Source organism: Gopherus flavomarginatus, chromosome 7 (genome assembly GCF_025201925.1).
Source record: "Gopherus flavomarginatus isolate rGopFla2 chromosome 7, rGopFla2.mat.asm, whole genome shotgun sequence".
NCBI classification, from domain to species: Eukaryota; Metazoa; Chordata; order Testudines; family Testudinidae; genus Gopherus; species Gopherus flavomarginatus.
In genome coordinates, this window is record NC_066623.1 from 22,925,175 (window position 1) to 22,939,554 (window position 14,380).

At 40.1% G+C, this 14,380-nt stretch overlaps 1 protein-coding gene across 1 annotated transcript; it reads right to left on the reverse strand.

The window, feature by feature from the left end:
* Positions 1–613: 613 nt before the first annotated feature.
* Positions 614–9,544, reverse strand: IL12B (interleukin 12B). The gene is made up of 6 exons (XM_050962820.1): positions 9,463–9,544; positions 6,577–6,861; positions 5,379–5,499; positions 4,224–4,429; positions 2,859–3,004; positions 614–736 (listed from the first exon to the last, which is right to left on the reverse strand). The coding sequence occupies exons 1-6, from the start codon at positions 9,542–9,544 to the stop codon at positions 614–616; spliced, it is 963 nt and encodes a 320-aa protein (XP_050818777.1).
* Positions 9,545–14,380: the final 4,836 nt, after the last annotated feature.

Below are 14,380 nucleotides of genomic sequence, written 5' to 3' on the forward strand. Positions count from 1 at the left end.
ACAAACAAGAAACTCTACTTCAGGGCCTCCTTAGGACTGTTTCTACTGGAAAACTATCATTGATTAACCCAAAAGAACTAGACTGAGGCAGCTTGCATCTGTCTCACACCAGTTCACTTTACTAATATAACTTGATCCTGCTAAGTTCACAAGCGCAGTCTCTTACACTCTTATATAGACCAGTCAGTAGAGGGAGACAAAAGATCAATGTTCTGGCAGTGCATTAGCAGCAGTCCTATACTCATATACTTCATTGAAGGACACAGTACAAATACCTAGCTAGGCAGAGAGTACTTTTAAGCATTAACTGTTCCAGGTGAACCCTAGATACATGTTTCCTGTCTAGTGTAAATGAATTCTAATTATTTCTCCAGGGCTTTTGAAGGAAGAGAATGATAGCCTGTGTTGGACATTGTAGTCACATATTTATATAGACTTTTCTTCCCTCAAAGATATTTCAAGAAACAACTTCTTTCACTCAGGACTACTAATAGGGCAGTAGTAAGGGGGTAAAAAAAACCCCAATATCTGAGAAAAATAAGCTAGCATAGCTCCACTACTTCCATGTCGTCAAAAGTCACATCTGCTTCTGTGATAAATGGTGCTGTGAGTTTTACCTGCAGAGTTTCCAGTCACTCCAAGATGAATTGTAATACCGATCTCTGGCCTGGATGTAAATCTTCTCTAGCTTGCTTGTCGTTGCCAAGTGAATGAACTGTTCATCAGTATCATAAAACTGTGAACAAAAACATAGTCCAGTCAATGGATTGTAAGTGTCAAGCAGAAGTTACTCAAACATCAAGTTAAAGTTATCTAGTTGATCTTGTGACAAAAATGAAAATGTGCTCATATTAGTTATCGCTGCTGTATCAGAGCAAAGAGGAAGTTTTTGCAGAAAGGAAAGTATTACAAGTAGAATCAAACTGATCTGAAATACCCTGGCATGTCCTTACATAGTGTGATTACCATTGGTGGACATGCAGCTTCTATAAAGAGCTCTTGTAAAGCTAGCATGTACCTTTATATTTTTAATGAGGCCTTTCCTTGGTACCGAGAACTATAACTAAGGCGATGGCTCCATCTGCTGGTATGCACTTTCTTCATTTTTTACTTAACAAAGTAATCTTTTAACCTGTTAGGTCTGTTCATGAAGTGGAATGAGTATCATTTAGGTTGCTTTATTTTCTCTTATAAGCTTATAAGTCAGAATGTCAGGATAAAAGCCATAATGTAGACTCATACTCATGGCCCCACATGGATATTATCTTGTTATTAATCTTTGCACTTAACTTCACTTACAATAGAACTCTAATGGGAATGTGGGAATGGGCCCTTAGTTTATTGATTGACCATATACTTTAATTTTAATATTCATTTTTTATTTCTTCGAATATTTTATATAATTGGATTTTATTTAATACTTCTATATTATAGCTTTGTGTGTATTTCCTGATGAATTATTCTTAAGTGAATTCATAGCTACAAGTGTATATCTCTGTGGTCAAGGCCCAGGATTGGGAGACAGAAGATGGCAGGTCCTTTTCCTAGCTATGCCACTGATTTTTGGTGTTACCCTGTGGGCAAATTGCCACATAGTAGTTGTTGTGTTTAACCCGCACGGGTGCATTAGCAATGCAAACAAATCTATTTTATGTCTCCCTAAAAATTAGTATTGCTTAATCATATGCTGCTGGAAACTGGGAAGCAGTTGTCAAAGACTAAAGTATCCTCTGGCCTCTTGGGTAGTGTGAGAGCATGAGTCATTGGATTTTCACTCTATTAGCAAGAGCTCTTCTGTGCAAATCTGAACTGTGAACGTGCAACCAAACTACATGCAACTCAGTGTGGCAAAACTTAGGCTGCCTTTGTCCTTGGTGTAGGAAAAGGTTGTGGATTTTCCCCAGCTCAGGATCCACAAAGCCTAATAATCCTAAATCAACAGATACTTTTTTCTCATGTTAACATGACTGTCCAATGCTGGGTGTGGCTTTGTTTTTCTCTTCTCCCTCCACCTCACTACCAAGATCTTCTTTTCTCCCGTACTGGATAGTAGACATGACATCTTGGCACAATCCTGAAGTAGAGCACTCACTTTGACTGTCTCATGGTCAGAAAGATCCCTGACTATGAGACCTGAAGTTTGGGCAAATAGCAAAGACATAATACTAAAGGATTATCTTTCATGTGTAGAGATAGGTCATATTGGGGTAGATGACTTCTATGGTGCTCTTTGGAAAATATGTCAATAGCAGATTTATATATTTATATTAGGTTAGCATCTAGAGACCTCAACAAGGTTAGAGCCCCAGAGACGTTGCATGGACGTATAGTTTATGAAAGACCTTGCCCCAGAGATCTTACAAGTTAACAGCTGGGTGAAGCAAACAATTGGTTGGGCAGGAAGGGTAAAAGAGGAAAGCATAATAGAGATAACAGGATGGCTTGGAGAGTTATATCATAAAAACATCTAGGCTACAAGCACATGACTGAGATGGGTAATTAAAGGCCAGTGAGGTGTTTCAGTGTAAAAACATCACTAAATACTAATAATATCCTACATTAACAGAGTACTTTTCATTGCAGTGGGTCCCAAAGCATTATTCAAACTACAAACCCTCCAATCCTACTCTGACAAAGTTCCTTACTGAAATCACTAGGTAATTTCAACATGGTTAGATCAGATACATAGAGGAATCACTGAACCTGCTACTGAAATGTTGAGACTGACCCGCTTTCACAGTGTTTGAATCCATGTTACTTGGGTGCTACTGTGTAGATGAAATGGGAAGTGGGTCAAGTTCTTAAAAGGCCGCATCATACACACATTAAGAGTAATGAGAACTCCCCATTAAAAATACCTTGTTTTTGCTGGGGTTTCTCTCTTTGGCGTTGACCTTAAATGTCAAAGGGAAATAAGACTCTGGTGTACTCCATGTTCTGGGGTATTTCCAAGTCACTGTGCCATTTTTAACCACATGCACACACTCGGGTGGGTCAGGTTTTACTGCAAGAGAAAATAAAGACTGCATTAGCATTCATTAGCTACATAGTATCAGCTCATTGTGCTTTATTAGCACCAATTATTCAGTTAAATGGCTGCTGGAAACCATAGTAAATTAGGGCCAAGAGTGTGCTTGAGGTTTAGGGACTATATTGTACCCTCCTGTGGAAGAGGGATATGTTCACAGAGTTCCCCTTATAAGACCCCTCAAGGATGAAGGGATTTAGAGGGCTGCAGAAGACAAAGGGAAGGGACCCAGCCTCAAACTCTGCTGACCTTCAGAATGCACAGGGTGGTGGCCAACCTCCCTTTCTCCCATGACAGTGTGATGAGCTCAGCAGCAACTTTCTGGTTGATCTGCCTATCTCTGTGTACCCAAGATCCTTCTCCCCTTTGGGGCAGTGATATACAGGAGTAGATGTCTGCGGTATGTGATGTTCCAAGCACCCATGCAGATATTCACTTGGAAATCTGCACTTTTCAGAGGGGAGCCTGCCACAGAGGGTGATTGCTTTCTGGCTCTGTTCTCTGCCTTCCCCAGCCTGGCTCTTCTAGTACTGTGGCACTCCCAATTCATGCAAAGGACTAGAGGGGCTCCTGTGGGTGTTTTTGGAGTGGGTGCAGGGCATCGGGGGGGGGGAAGAGCTGAAGCATGGACGGGGCTACGGGGGAAAGAGGCTGAGTGGGGGCAGGGCCTCAGGGTGGAGCACAGGCGGGGCCACAGTCCAGGTGCTGGTGGCTCCCTGACTTGACAGAAGCTTCCAGCAGCAGCAGCACTCCAAATGCTGTGGGCATTCAAGGGAAGGTGGGTCCCATCCAGCATTTCTTGCCCCTTTTCAAACCTCTTATACTTGCCACCTTTGCTGTGGCTCATGGGTGCCAAGAACCTCCTATTTTTTTTTCCGTGGGTGCTTGAGTCACAGAGCACCAACAGTTGGCACCTGTGCCTCAACTTCTTCCTAGTTTCTGCCAATTTTTGTTCTTTACTCCGGTAAGGGGAGGGAAGCCTACAGCCTAGAATACAGTTATCATGGGCTAAGCATTAATCCCTCTCAGCTCTCAGGTGAGGTCAGAGAAACACTGGTGACATAGAGGTAGTGTGGGGAAGCCATTACTGTTGGAGCCGTAAATTCATTAATCAGCACTATTGTCCCTCAGGATCACTGAATTCACTACAAGCTTTATACACTTAAAAATAAAAGCTGATTTCTGATCCACCCACTGATATCTCGGATGAAGAAGCTGCTGGTGCAGTTGTCATATTGTGTCTCATCAATAACCTCCAGGAACATCTCAATGGGCTGGTGTTCCTCAGCAAATGGGCAGTGGTTGGTTTTCTGACAACTGACTGTGTACGTTGTCTCTAGTTCATAGCGTTGAGGCACAGGGCTTCCACAGATTACACTTCCAGACGCATCCTCTTGAGTTCTGAATTCAAAGCAGAGAGTGATAATGGAAATGCTGGAGAGCTCTGAATAAAGCACTGCTTACGGATACTTCAATTACACCATGTCACTGGACAAGATAATGTTGCTGTGTCATAAATAGCATGTCTCGGTACATGAGACTCCCATGTCAATAGGAGTTCTGGGCATAAATTAAAGACAGTCTCTTCTTTAATGACACTATTTATTGACTAGTGTGGAGGGCCTAATATCTAACTTCACTCTTCAGCCCCTTTCCCAAACCCAGCTGAAGGAAACAGTGAAGTTGAGTATGTTTCCATAAGAAATAACACCACACAATACTACCAGAATTTGACTGTATTTTTGCATCGAGCAAATTATGCTTTGTGCTTATTTCCCCTTTTAACAAATAAAAGTAACACTGGGCCAGAGCACTCCCTGCCTTGGAGAAACCCATGGGAGGGGAGTGGGAGGTAGGAAATCCCCAAGAGGTTTCTCTCATAGTATTCCCCTCAGGGTCCTTGACCGGGAGAATGCTGTGGGCACATAGTGTTTGATCTCCCAACTCCATACAGCCAGTGGATCTGGAGAGAAGGATTCTGCAAGATGACTTGCTTCTATGTCTGGCTGAAATTCCTCTCCTCGCCTGCAGTTCTACTGCCTGAATCACTCTGCAGCTACATTACAGCATCTGCAGAGAAGATCCAATGGGAGTTCTTAAACTTCTAAGATATATTAATTCCTGACCAGATTTCCATGCACTAATTTGGTGGGCCTAGAAGGGACTGTCCTGTAGAGGATATCCAATGTGCTGGTCCACATCCTCAAATGATGAAAGTGGCCTTCCCCTGGTCCAGTTCATGCGATAGGTGACCAACTATTTTTGTAGTATCCCTTCCACATGCTGACAAAGAGGGGTATTCTGGCCTTATTATCCTAATGAAGTGGCTGAGGAAAGTACAAGCTCTTACCCTTCTAGATTTTTGATTGTGAACTTCACATCTGGACTCTCATTTTCTGTCTTCCATGAGCATATGAAAATCCCAGAGTAATTCTTTGCCTCACATTTTAAAAATGTCATGCTGTTTGGCTCTAGATTGAAAGAGGGAGAAAAAATATATATTTTATAAAAATAATTGTTTGACCAGTAAGATAAAACAGTAACTCTACAAAATCCTGCTGGCAGGTATTGATTTTGTTCCCAGGAAAACAATGCACAATATACTCGTCAGCTGAATAGTGCCTGGAAGTTTGCTGGTGTCTAAAAGTGACCCTTAGAGATTATGTTGCCATTGTGTTTCCCGGAGATTGTTCACTTCTTTTATAGGATATTTCCCATCTATTAAAACAATTGTTTTAAACAAACCCAATATCTTCAATAAATGATTTCATTTCTCTGATTGCTCACCGTGCTATTTGCTACACATTTCAAAGATGGTTTTATCATGATGAGGATAGGAATAATGTCTATAAATGAAGTGTTTCCACCCTTCTAACAATGTTTAGTGGTCCAAGCGGAAAACAGGAAGATGGATATCTTGCTCTGGGAGATGTATCTTTGTCCAGTATGTTAACCATGAGCCTAGGATCCCAAACTACTGGGTTTTAATCCTGGCTCAGCAGCAGTTTTAGGCTAAGACACGTAATCTCTGCTTTATGAAGATGAATTAGTTAGGGGCAAATGCTCTCCTCAGCAAGCCGTTTGAACGACTTAGCTAGGCACTGATGAGAGCTGCTAGGGCAAAGGGGAAGAACAGTCATTCCCCCACATGTTGTGAAGTTGTTCCATGGTTGCTGCTCCAGCCTAGAGGGTAGAGTAGCTTTAGCATTCCTCTGCTCTCCCCCACTCCATATGGGAAGAATCAGAAGATTCTTGTCATGGTCCCAACTCATCCTTTGTGACAGCATATAGGAACCCCATACATAGCTGGACTCCCCAGATCCTGCTCCCTGGTTCTGCTGCACATGGGGACCTCTGCACCCATGTAGAAGAGAGCATTATTTGCCCTTTAATGCCTGAACAACACTTAGAAGATGTACCATGCTAAAGATTATAATCCTCCTCATTGGTCATTTACAGTGGTTCTTTCCAATGAGTTCCTTTTTCCTTTGCGATGTTAGGGCACATACTGTACATGAAAAAAACATCATATTGCCCCATTATCTTACCTTTAAAACTTTTTAGAATCCACTTAGATATTTGCCTACTTGAGTCCTTTTTAGTAATAAGGAAAAAGTAGTAGCTTAAAATCTCATGGGTATCACTTTTGTGACAGGTGTAGTTGCCAGCATCTGGAAATTCCTTGACTGAAATGACTAATGTTTTGTCAGTTCCTATTTTTAACTTATCCTTCATCCAGTAGACTGACATAGGTTGGTCTTCAGATAAATTGCAGGTGAGCTCCACTTCTTCAGCTGGTGCCTCCTGAGTCCACTCTGACTCTATGACATACACTATAGGGAAATAAATGTTGGGTGTTAGTCAAGTTTAAAGTGCTGGTAAAATCAAGCTCCATCTTAGGCGCAGCACTGCTGTCCTTGAAACTACTGGCAAAATACCACTGGCATGAATAACAACAGTAAGGCCCATTGTCTTTTTTGGCAAAGATTTCCAGGTTTTAAATGAAAATATAAAAATCCATCCAAACCATCATGAGCAATCAGAGTTATTTTCACTTTAGAAATCATTTTCATATCAGAGTCTCAGAGAATTTGACACAGTCGCAGCCCTGCAAAGCTGTTAATATCATTATCCCCATTTCACAAAGAGGGAAATCAAGGCAGAGAAGGCCCAGTCATTCCCTACATATGCTTAACTTTAAGAACACACATAGTCTTATTGGCTTTAAACATGACTATACATGTTTTTAAAGTTAAGAACGTGCTTAAATATTTTCCATAATCCAAGTTTAAAGCCCAAAGGCCAAATCCTACTCACTTTATTCCTGCAAGTAGCCCCACTGACTTCAGTGGGACTCCTCTGATGAGTAAGGACTACTGGATCTCAGTCCTTGCTCACAGAACGAGGAGTGAAGCACCTCTCTGGCACTGTACTCCCATGGATTCCATGGAGAGTTCTCTGCAGTGTGAGGGATCTGTGATTGGGGAGTGGGCAGGTGGGCAAAGGGAAAGCCAGGAGTATGTATTGCCTCCTTCTAAAGCCCCACAGTCTGATGCGGCATTATTTTTTCCTGTAGAAAATCTGGTTGCCCTTTCAGCATGGTACCAATGAAGTCACTGCTAGGGGAGAGATGGTTCCAAAGCAGAGGTACAAGGATTCCAACAGATAGTCATGACCCTTTGAATATTCCTCAGTCACTCTGTGGAGCCCTTTGCTCCAGACTGGGAGAAACTCCCCTTCATGAACAATTTAGGAAAACTTCATTAAGCAATCTTAGTGGATTTTAATTCCTTACGGCCTTCTCTTGCTAGATTTTTCCAGGTGATGGGGGGCAGCAATTAAGGCCAAAGATATGTGTGTGTAAATTGCTTAAATTCATACAGCTAGTCAGGAACAGAATGAGGAGTAGAACTCAAGAATCCACTTCATTCTTGCCAGGGTCAAGAACCTCCCTCTGCACTTTCACTGACACCAGTTCCCCAAATACAGCCATTGTCCCACGTAACCTATCTGGCCTTTCTCTTCTACCACTGACACATGAGCCCCTGTTGTCATTAGTGTCCTCTGGGTTTGTGTTTTTCATTGCAAGTGGACACAGAATACATTTACTGGAGCAGGGGCGGCTACAGGCAGTAGCACGTCAAGCACATGCCTGGGATGGCAAGCCACGGGGGGTTCACTGCCGGTCGCCGCGAAGGCGGCAGGCAGGTTGCCTTCAGCAGCATGCCTGTGGAGGGTCCGCTGGTCCCGCGGCTTTGGCGGACCTCCGACAGGCATGCCACCAAATCTGCAGGACCAGGGACCTCCCGCAGCATGCAAAGGCAACCTGCCTGCCATGCTTGGGGCAGTAAAATTCCTAGAGCCGCCCCTGTACTGAAGGTTTAGGAAGCACCACAATTGAACTTAGAAGAAAGCATCAATTCCAGCGATGAGCCAAGAGAGCTTCTCAGCAGGAGATTTCATTACCAAAGGGATGGCTTAAGCCAGATAACATTGCTAATAATAGGACACTGAATCTCATCACATTATACAGTGGAGACTGCTTATTAAAGTCATGAATGTACAAATACATGAAGCTAGAGGCTTGCCAATCTGCCGGTGAGTATCGAGAAGCATAGGCATCAGGAAATGCCAGAGAGGTACCCAAAGACACAAAGGTGTAGTTTTTATGCTGTGGCAGAAAAACTTCTAGTTTCAAGTGCCCCTAATGTTGTTTAGGGAAACCACAGCATAGTCTTATAACCTAAAGCTATCAACAGAAGTGGTTGAAATATTCATTACAAATAATGTTCTTTATGGGCAAGACAGTGATCCTCTTACTCATGTTGAATACCAGCTTCCACCCTGTGAAATCCCACTGAAATCAGTGGAGATACTTGTGGACTAAGGTGCTGGTCAATGTGAGTAAAGGGATTAAATATGACCACCTGAATTTAGCTCCATTTTCTGTGAGTGAATAATTTGTTCAGTGATTCTGCGTTTCTTTGAATAAATTCATATTCAGAGTTATTTGCTCAGAATAGTCAGGATGAAATATTTTCAGGCCTGGGTTATTTTTATGAAATGTTCACATTGACAATTTGCTCTTCATTACTTGTTTGTGGGTTGTGACTTAAGTCACAAGATGCAGTTTCTGCTTCCTGATTGCATGACTGAAACTCTTGAAACGGGAGAACAGTGAATAGGGAATAAGGCAGTTTCTGGTGTGAATTCTCAGATGAATAATCATGTTGCTAAACTTCATGAAACTTTTGGGACTCCTGAATCTTTTCATGAACACCCAGCAATTATCCAAATACGCATGAAAAATTCAGAATATGAGCCCATGGATTGTAGTGAATGCAACTCTGCTTTTATTCACAAACATATTTGTTAGTACATTTGTTTTTAATTATTCAACCAGTGATAGTTTTCAGTAAATGCAGACTGCTTACCATTCTCCCTCAGTCTCCACTTTGCTTCCAGAGGGATTGCAAGGGAAAATAACGAAAGTAGGACCAAGAGTAGATGAGACATCTGTGGAGGGTAGGGGAAAGAAAAATTAATAAGCCTGCTTGGAAAAAGGCTAGTAATTGGTATTATTGATTGAGAGTTATTAGTATGCTCAGCATTAGACAGTATGAGGAAGACACAGTACATGCCCCAAGGACTTTACAGTCAAGAGACCCCATTCTGAGCATACTTAGTCATATCAGGAGTCCTTCCTCATGAGAGGAGTCCCACTGACAGAAATGTGGCTCCTGGCAGGAATAAAGTATGTAGGATTTGGCCTTTGGGATTTAAACCCAGATCATGGAAAACATTTAAGCACACTCTTAACTTTAAGCACGTGAGTAATTCCATTTAAAGCCAATGAGACTACTTATGTGCTTCAAATTAAGCATATGCTTAAGAGTGTTGCTGGATAAGTATTTTATTTGGCATTTTCTTAGGCAAAAATCCTACCAAAGTGAATAACACATAATTGTTAATAACTATATTTGCAAAAGTGGCCAGAGCATGTGTGCCCATTGAGACACCTTAAATACATAAAACAGCACCTTGTGGCTACAGCCCACGAAAGCTTATGGTGAAATAAATTTGTAAGTCCCTAAGGTGCCACAAGTACTCCTGTTCTTTTTGCGGATACAGACTAACACGACTGCTACTCTGAAACCTTAAATACATAGATTCAGACTGTATGCATTCCTCTGTACTGTATTTTTAATAGACAGGATGAAACTAATACACTACTGTAGTCCTGAGCTCTGGACTTTTATGTTTGCACCTGCAGCATCCATGCAGGGGTATTATAATGCAGCATTATGGTGTGTACTGCTATTCACACTCCCTTTAGTTTGAACTAGATGGCAGTGTAGACAAGCCCTGGGTTCTTGTATTGGTACCCATCACTTTTAAGACTGGTTGAAATTTTTTCATCAGAACTGTTGTTTTGTGTAATCAGATATTGAACTAAACCACATTTTTCGTTGTAAGAGTCTAGTTTTTGTGGAAATTTTTGAATTTTTGTCAAACAAAAACCCAAACTGCAAAGTTTTCCCTGTTTTCAGAACAGAAGTGTTTGGGTGTTTTTGATTAAAAGTAAAAAATTTCCATGGAAAACCATTGTTGTTTTTTTTTGTTTTTGTTTTTGTTTTTTTTTTGTTCATTTTCATCTACATTGTCATCAGAAAGAACACCCATTATCTGATCAGCTCTAATCACGGTATGAACACCTCCCCTGTGATTAGGGATGTATGAACAACACGTATATCTTATGGGCCAGTTGATGTAAATTGGCATATCTTCATTGACTTCATTTAGATCGGTTAAGAATCTGGCTATGTCATTTGTATGTTTGTGTAATTCATACTCAAAAACATAAATGTTGATAATATACATATTTCAGTTCTATTAACTGTAAATATTTAAATCTATACAGTGTATACATACCTCAATATGTATAAGTATATTAAACCACCCTGTCTTCAGAGAAATGTAATAACAACTGGCTCTATTTAAACATACTTCCTTGGGTATTTTACGTTAGCAAGAATATAAACTGAAAGATCTTCAGCTTTTATTTATTTTTGCATTGGTGTATTTTATATAACTAGCATCCTTTAACTTCATCTCTTACTGGCTCTCTGATGCCCCAGTATAGAGATACTCCACCATAGAGCAATAAGAAGGATTTCTTACCTTTTCCAGTGGTACTTGTTCAGTGATGCTGCTGGAAGTGGTCGTTCTGTGGATCTGACAACAGCTAGGCACTGGTTGCCTTTATATTTGTAAACTCTGAAAGTAAAGAGATACTTTGTTTCACCGCAATACCACAGAATTGCAACACGTGGAGTAAGTTCCTTTTTTACACAGTGATAGCGGTATAACAAGAAAAGAAGAAAAAGTTTGGGAGTCCCAGGTAATCTTTGAAGAGGAAATAGGATTATTTCTATGACCTTTTATTCCATGCCAGAGGCATTTCCTTTCCTGCTGTCATTCTCTGTCTGTCTTTCATATACAATCTGGTTTTTGCGATGGGGAAAATGCACAGTAAATAAACTTCCAATGTTGTTTGACCTGGAATTTTTCATATTATGAAAGAGAGAGAAAGTTAATGCACTTAGTCTTTTATTAGCTGTTAAGTATTAAAGGGATGATAATATGAAATAAAAGCTCTATTACAAAACAAATTCAAAACCTGAATGATTGTAATATTTAAAAACATGAGAACCAATATATACATCATTTAAGGAAAGAAACCGTTTGTTTTCCAGTTAACTTAAAAATCTAGAAATGAATAAGTGATACATCTATATACGGTATACTCACATGGAGTTGTTAATAATATTATTATTATTTATTAATTATCATACCTCGAGGCCCCAAGCAGAAATTGAAGCCATATTGTGGACATACATATAATAAAAAAAAAAGATACCTGGTGTTGCAAATTGTTGCAAATGATGGTCTTGATCCTGCAATTGACAGCACATGAGCACACGTCAGTGGGGCTCCATTCAGGGGCAACAATGCACCCATGTGCAATTGGTTGCTGGTTTGGAGCCCAAAAAAACATGATAAAACAACAGGTGAATACAGCAAATAGGCAGGAACAGCACAAAGTCGCTGGGAGACAGCGATGATTAACATAAAGACCAGCAGTCACAGCACATCAACTGTGTTTGAACTATCAATTCATCATCATATGCTTTGTAAGCATCATGGCAGGGCTGAGTTGAAGGACAGATTTGAAGGAGGATAATGTCTTGGCTTTGTGGATTAATTTTAACAACGCTTGTCAAGTGGCAAAGTAGCCCTATCTATCTAACTATATCTTGAGCAAAGTCAACTCCGGACTTCACTTCACCAATGACACCAGCCTCCAGCATCCATTTCTCCACTTCTCCAACAAGCACTTTAGCATGTTCTCCCCGACCTTCCCTGACAAGTAAAAAAAAACCTCTCAATCAAAATCTGTAAATGCACCATTTTATACTCATTCCGGTCTCGCCTCAACATCCTTTTCTGCTGTAACGCATTCAGCAACCTGATAATGTCTGGGCAGGGGATCACTGCCAATGACTCGCTAAAGATTTGCACATCATATATTGATTTTTTACCTTGTCTACCTCATCCCATCCCAGTCTGCTTAATTGTATCATCCATTTGTTATATCTTCTCTCTTTTAGATTGTAAGCATTTTGAGAGGCAGACATGATCAAATATTATACATAAAGCATCTGATACAATGCAGCCTAGCCTGGTTCTGGATTTTGGGCATCAACCTAATAATAATAATAATTAATATTAACAGTAAATATGTACATGTTTATAGAATGTACAATGTGTGCATAAATGTGTATAATACACTCATGCTCTAGGTTAATTCCAAACACAGAACAAATAGTAAAATATAGTGACCAAGGTGTGTCAAGAATCCTGGATCGCAGTCATGAAGCACAGATACATCTGTGTGGAACTTCCATGCCTAGATAGTCTTCTGTGATCCATCAGAGTGGAATTTTTAAATATCAAACCATAGTTATTGTGAAAATATCTCTTGATGTCAGTCTGTTTTTCCATTATGATCTCATATATTCTTAAGGGGAATTTAGAGGAGAGCATTTGGTCCCACCATTTTATTCACTTCCTCTATGACACTGAAAGAGAGAGAGAGAGAGGGAGGTGGAAGCTGTAAGTTAGACTATTTTGCTTTCCAGTAAAGCCCGGTAAAATACGATCATTCCACAATTAGGAATATTCCAGACATACCTCTTTCTATTAAAAATAACCAGCTGATTGGAAAATTATTTCCTTTACAAGGGAGGGCTTTTGCTTTGTCTAATCCTTAATGGGGTGAAGCAGGCATTTTACTAAGACTCAAAAGGAAAAAAAAATTACCTAACATTAATAAGATGATTAAATACCCCACCAAAAAGAGAGCCATGTGAAAGGGAACAGGGGTTTATGTTTCAGAGTAGCCATGTTAGTCTGGATCTGTAAAAAGCAACAAAGAGTCCTGTGGTACCTTATAGACTAACAGACATATTGGAGCTTGAGCTTTCGTGGGTGAATACCTACTTTGTCAGGGGTTTATGTTGTCATCAGACAGGTGCTATGTGGTTACTTTCTGATAAGTTTCCCTCAGTGACACAAGTAGATTGCTTTAAAATTCTTCTTTTACATGTGATTTCCCTTTTCACCAATGTCTGTCTGTTCAGCAGATCACATTGTCTGATTCTTCAAAGATATCACAATTGTTAGATGCATAAAGAAATAATAGATTAAAAAAAACAGCAAAACAATGCTCCAAATTTATCTGTTCAATCTATTAGCCATCTCCTAACATGGCAACAATAATTGGCAAATGGGGTATAGCTCATAAAGCAGAGAGGATATCCGTCCTATAGAAAACAGGTACATCAGTCCTGTGTAGGATATCAGGGGCATCAGTATTACATAATAAGAGGATCATCTGCACACAGTATGTGCTCACAGGTACATACATAAAGCTGGCTAAAATGTTCCATACAGAAAATTTACTCACTGAAAAATGTGGCTTCATCAAAACAGAAACTTTTCACAGGAAAATCTCAATTCTGATGAATTTCAGTTTTCCAGCAAGAAACGTCAAAACAAAATGTATGTTTTGAATCAGCATTTTGAAATGAAATGACAGTTTTCTTCTTGTTTTGCCATAAAATGTCAAATCATTCCAGATTTTTGGTTTAAAAAGAACTAAGCAAATCAACAGTTAATGTTGTAATGTCAGTTTGAAAGAACAATTTTCATTTCATTCTGATCAAAAAGTCACAATTATTTGGTTTCAACTCCTCTGATTAGAAACTTTTTGGAATTTTTGTTCCACTA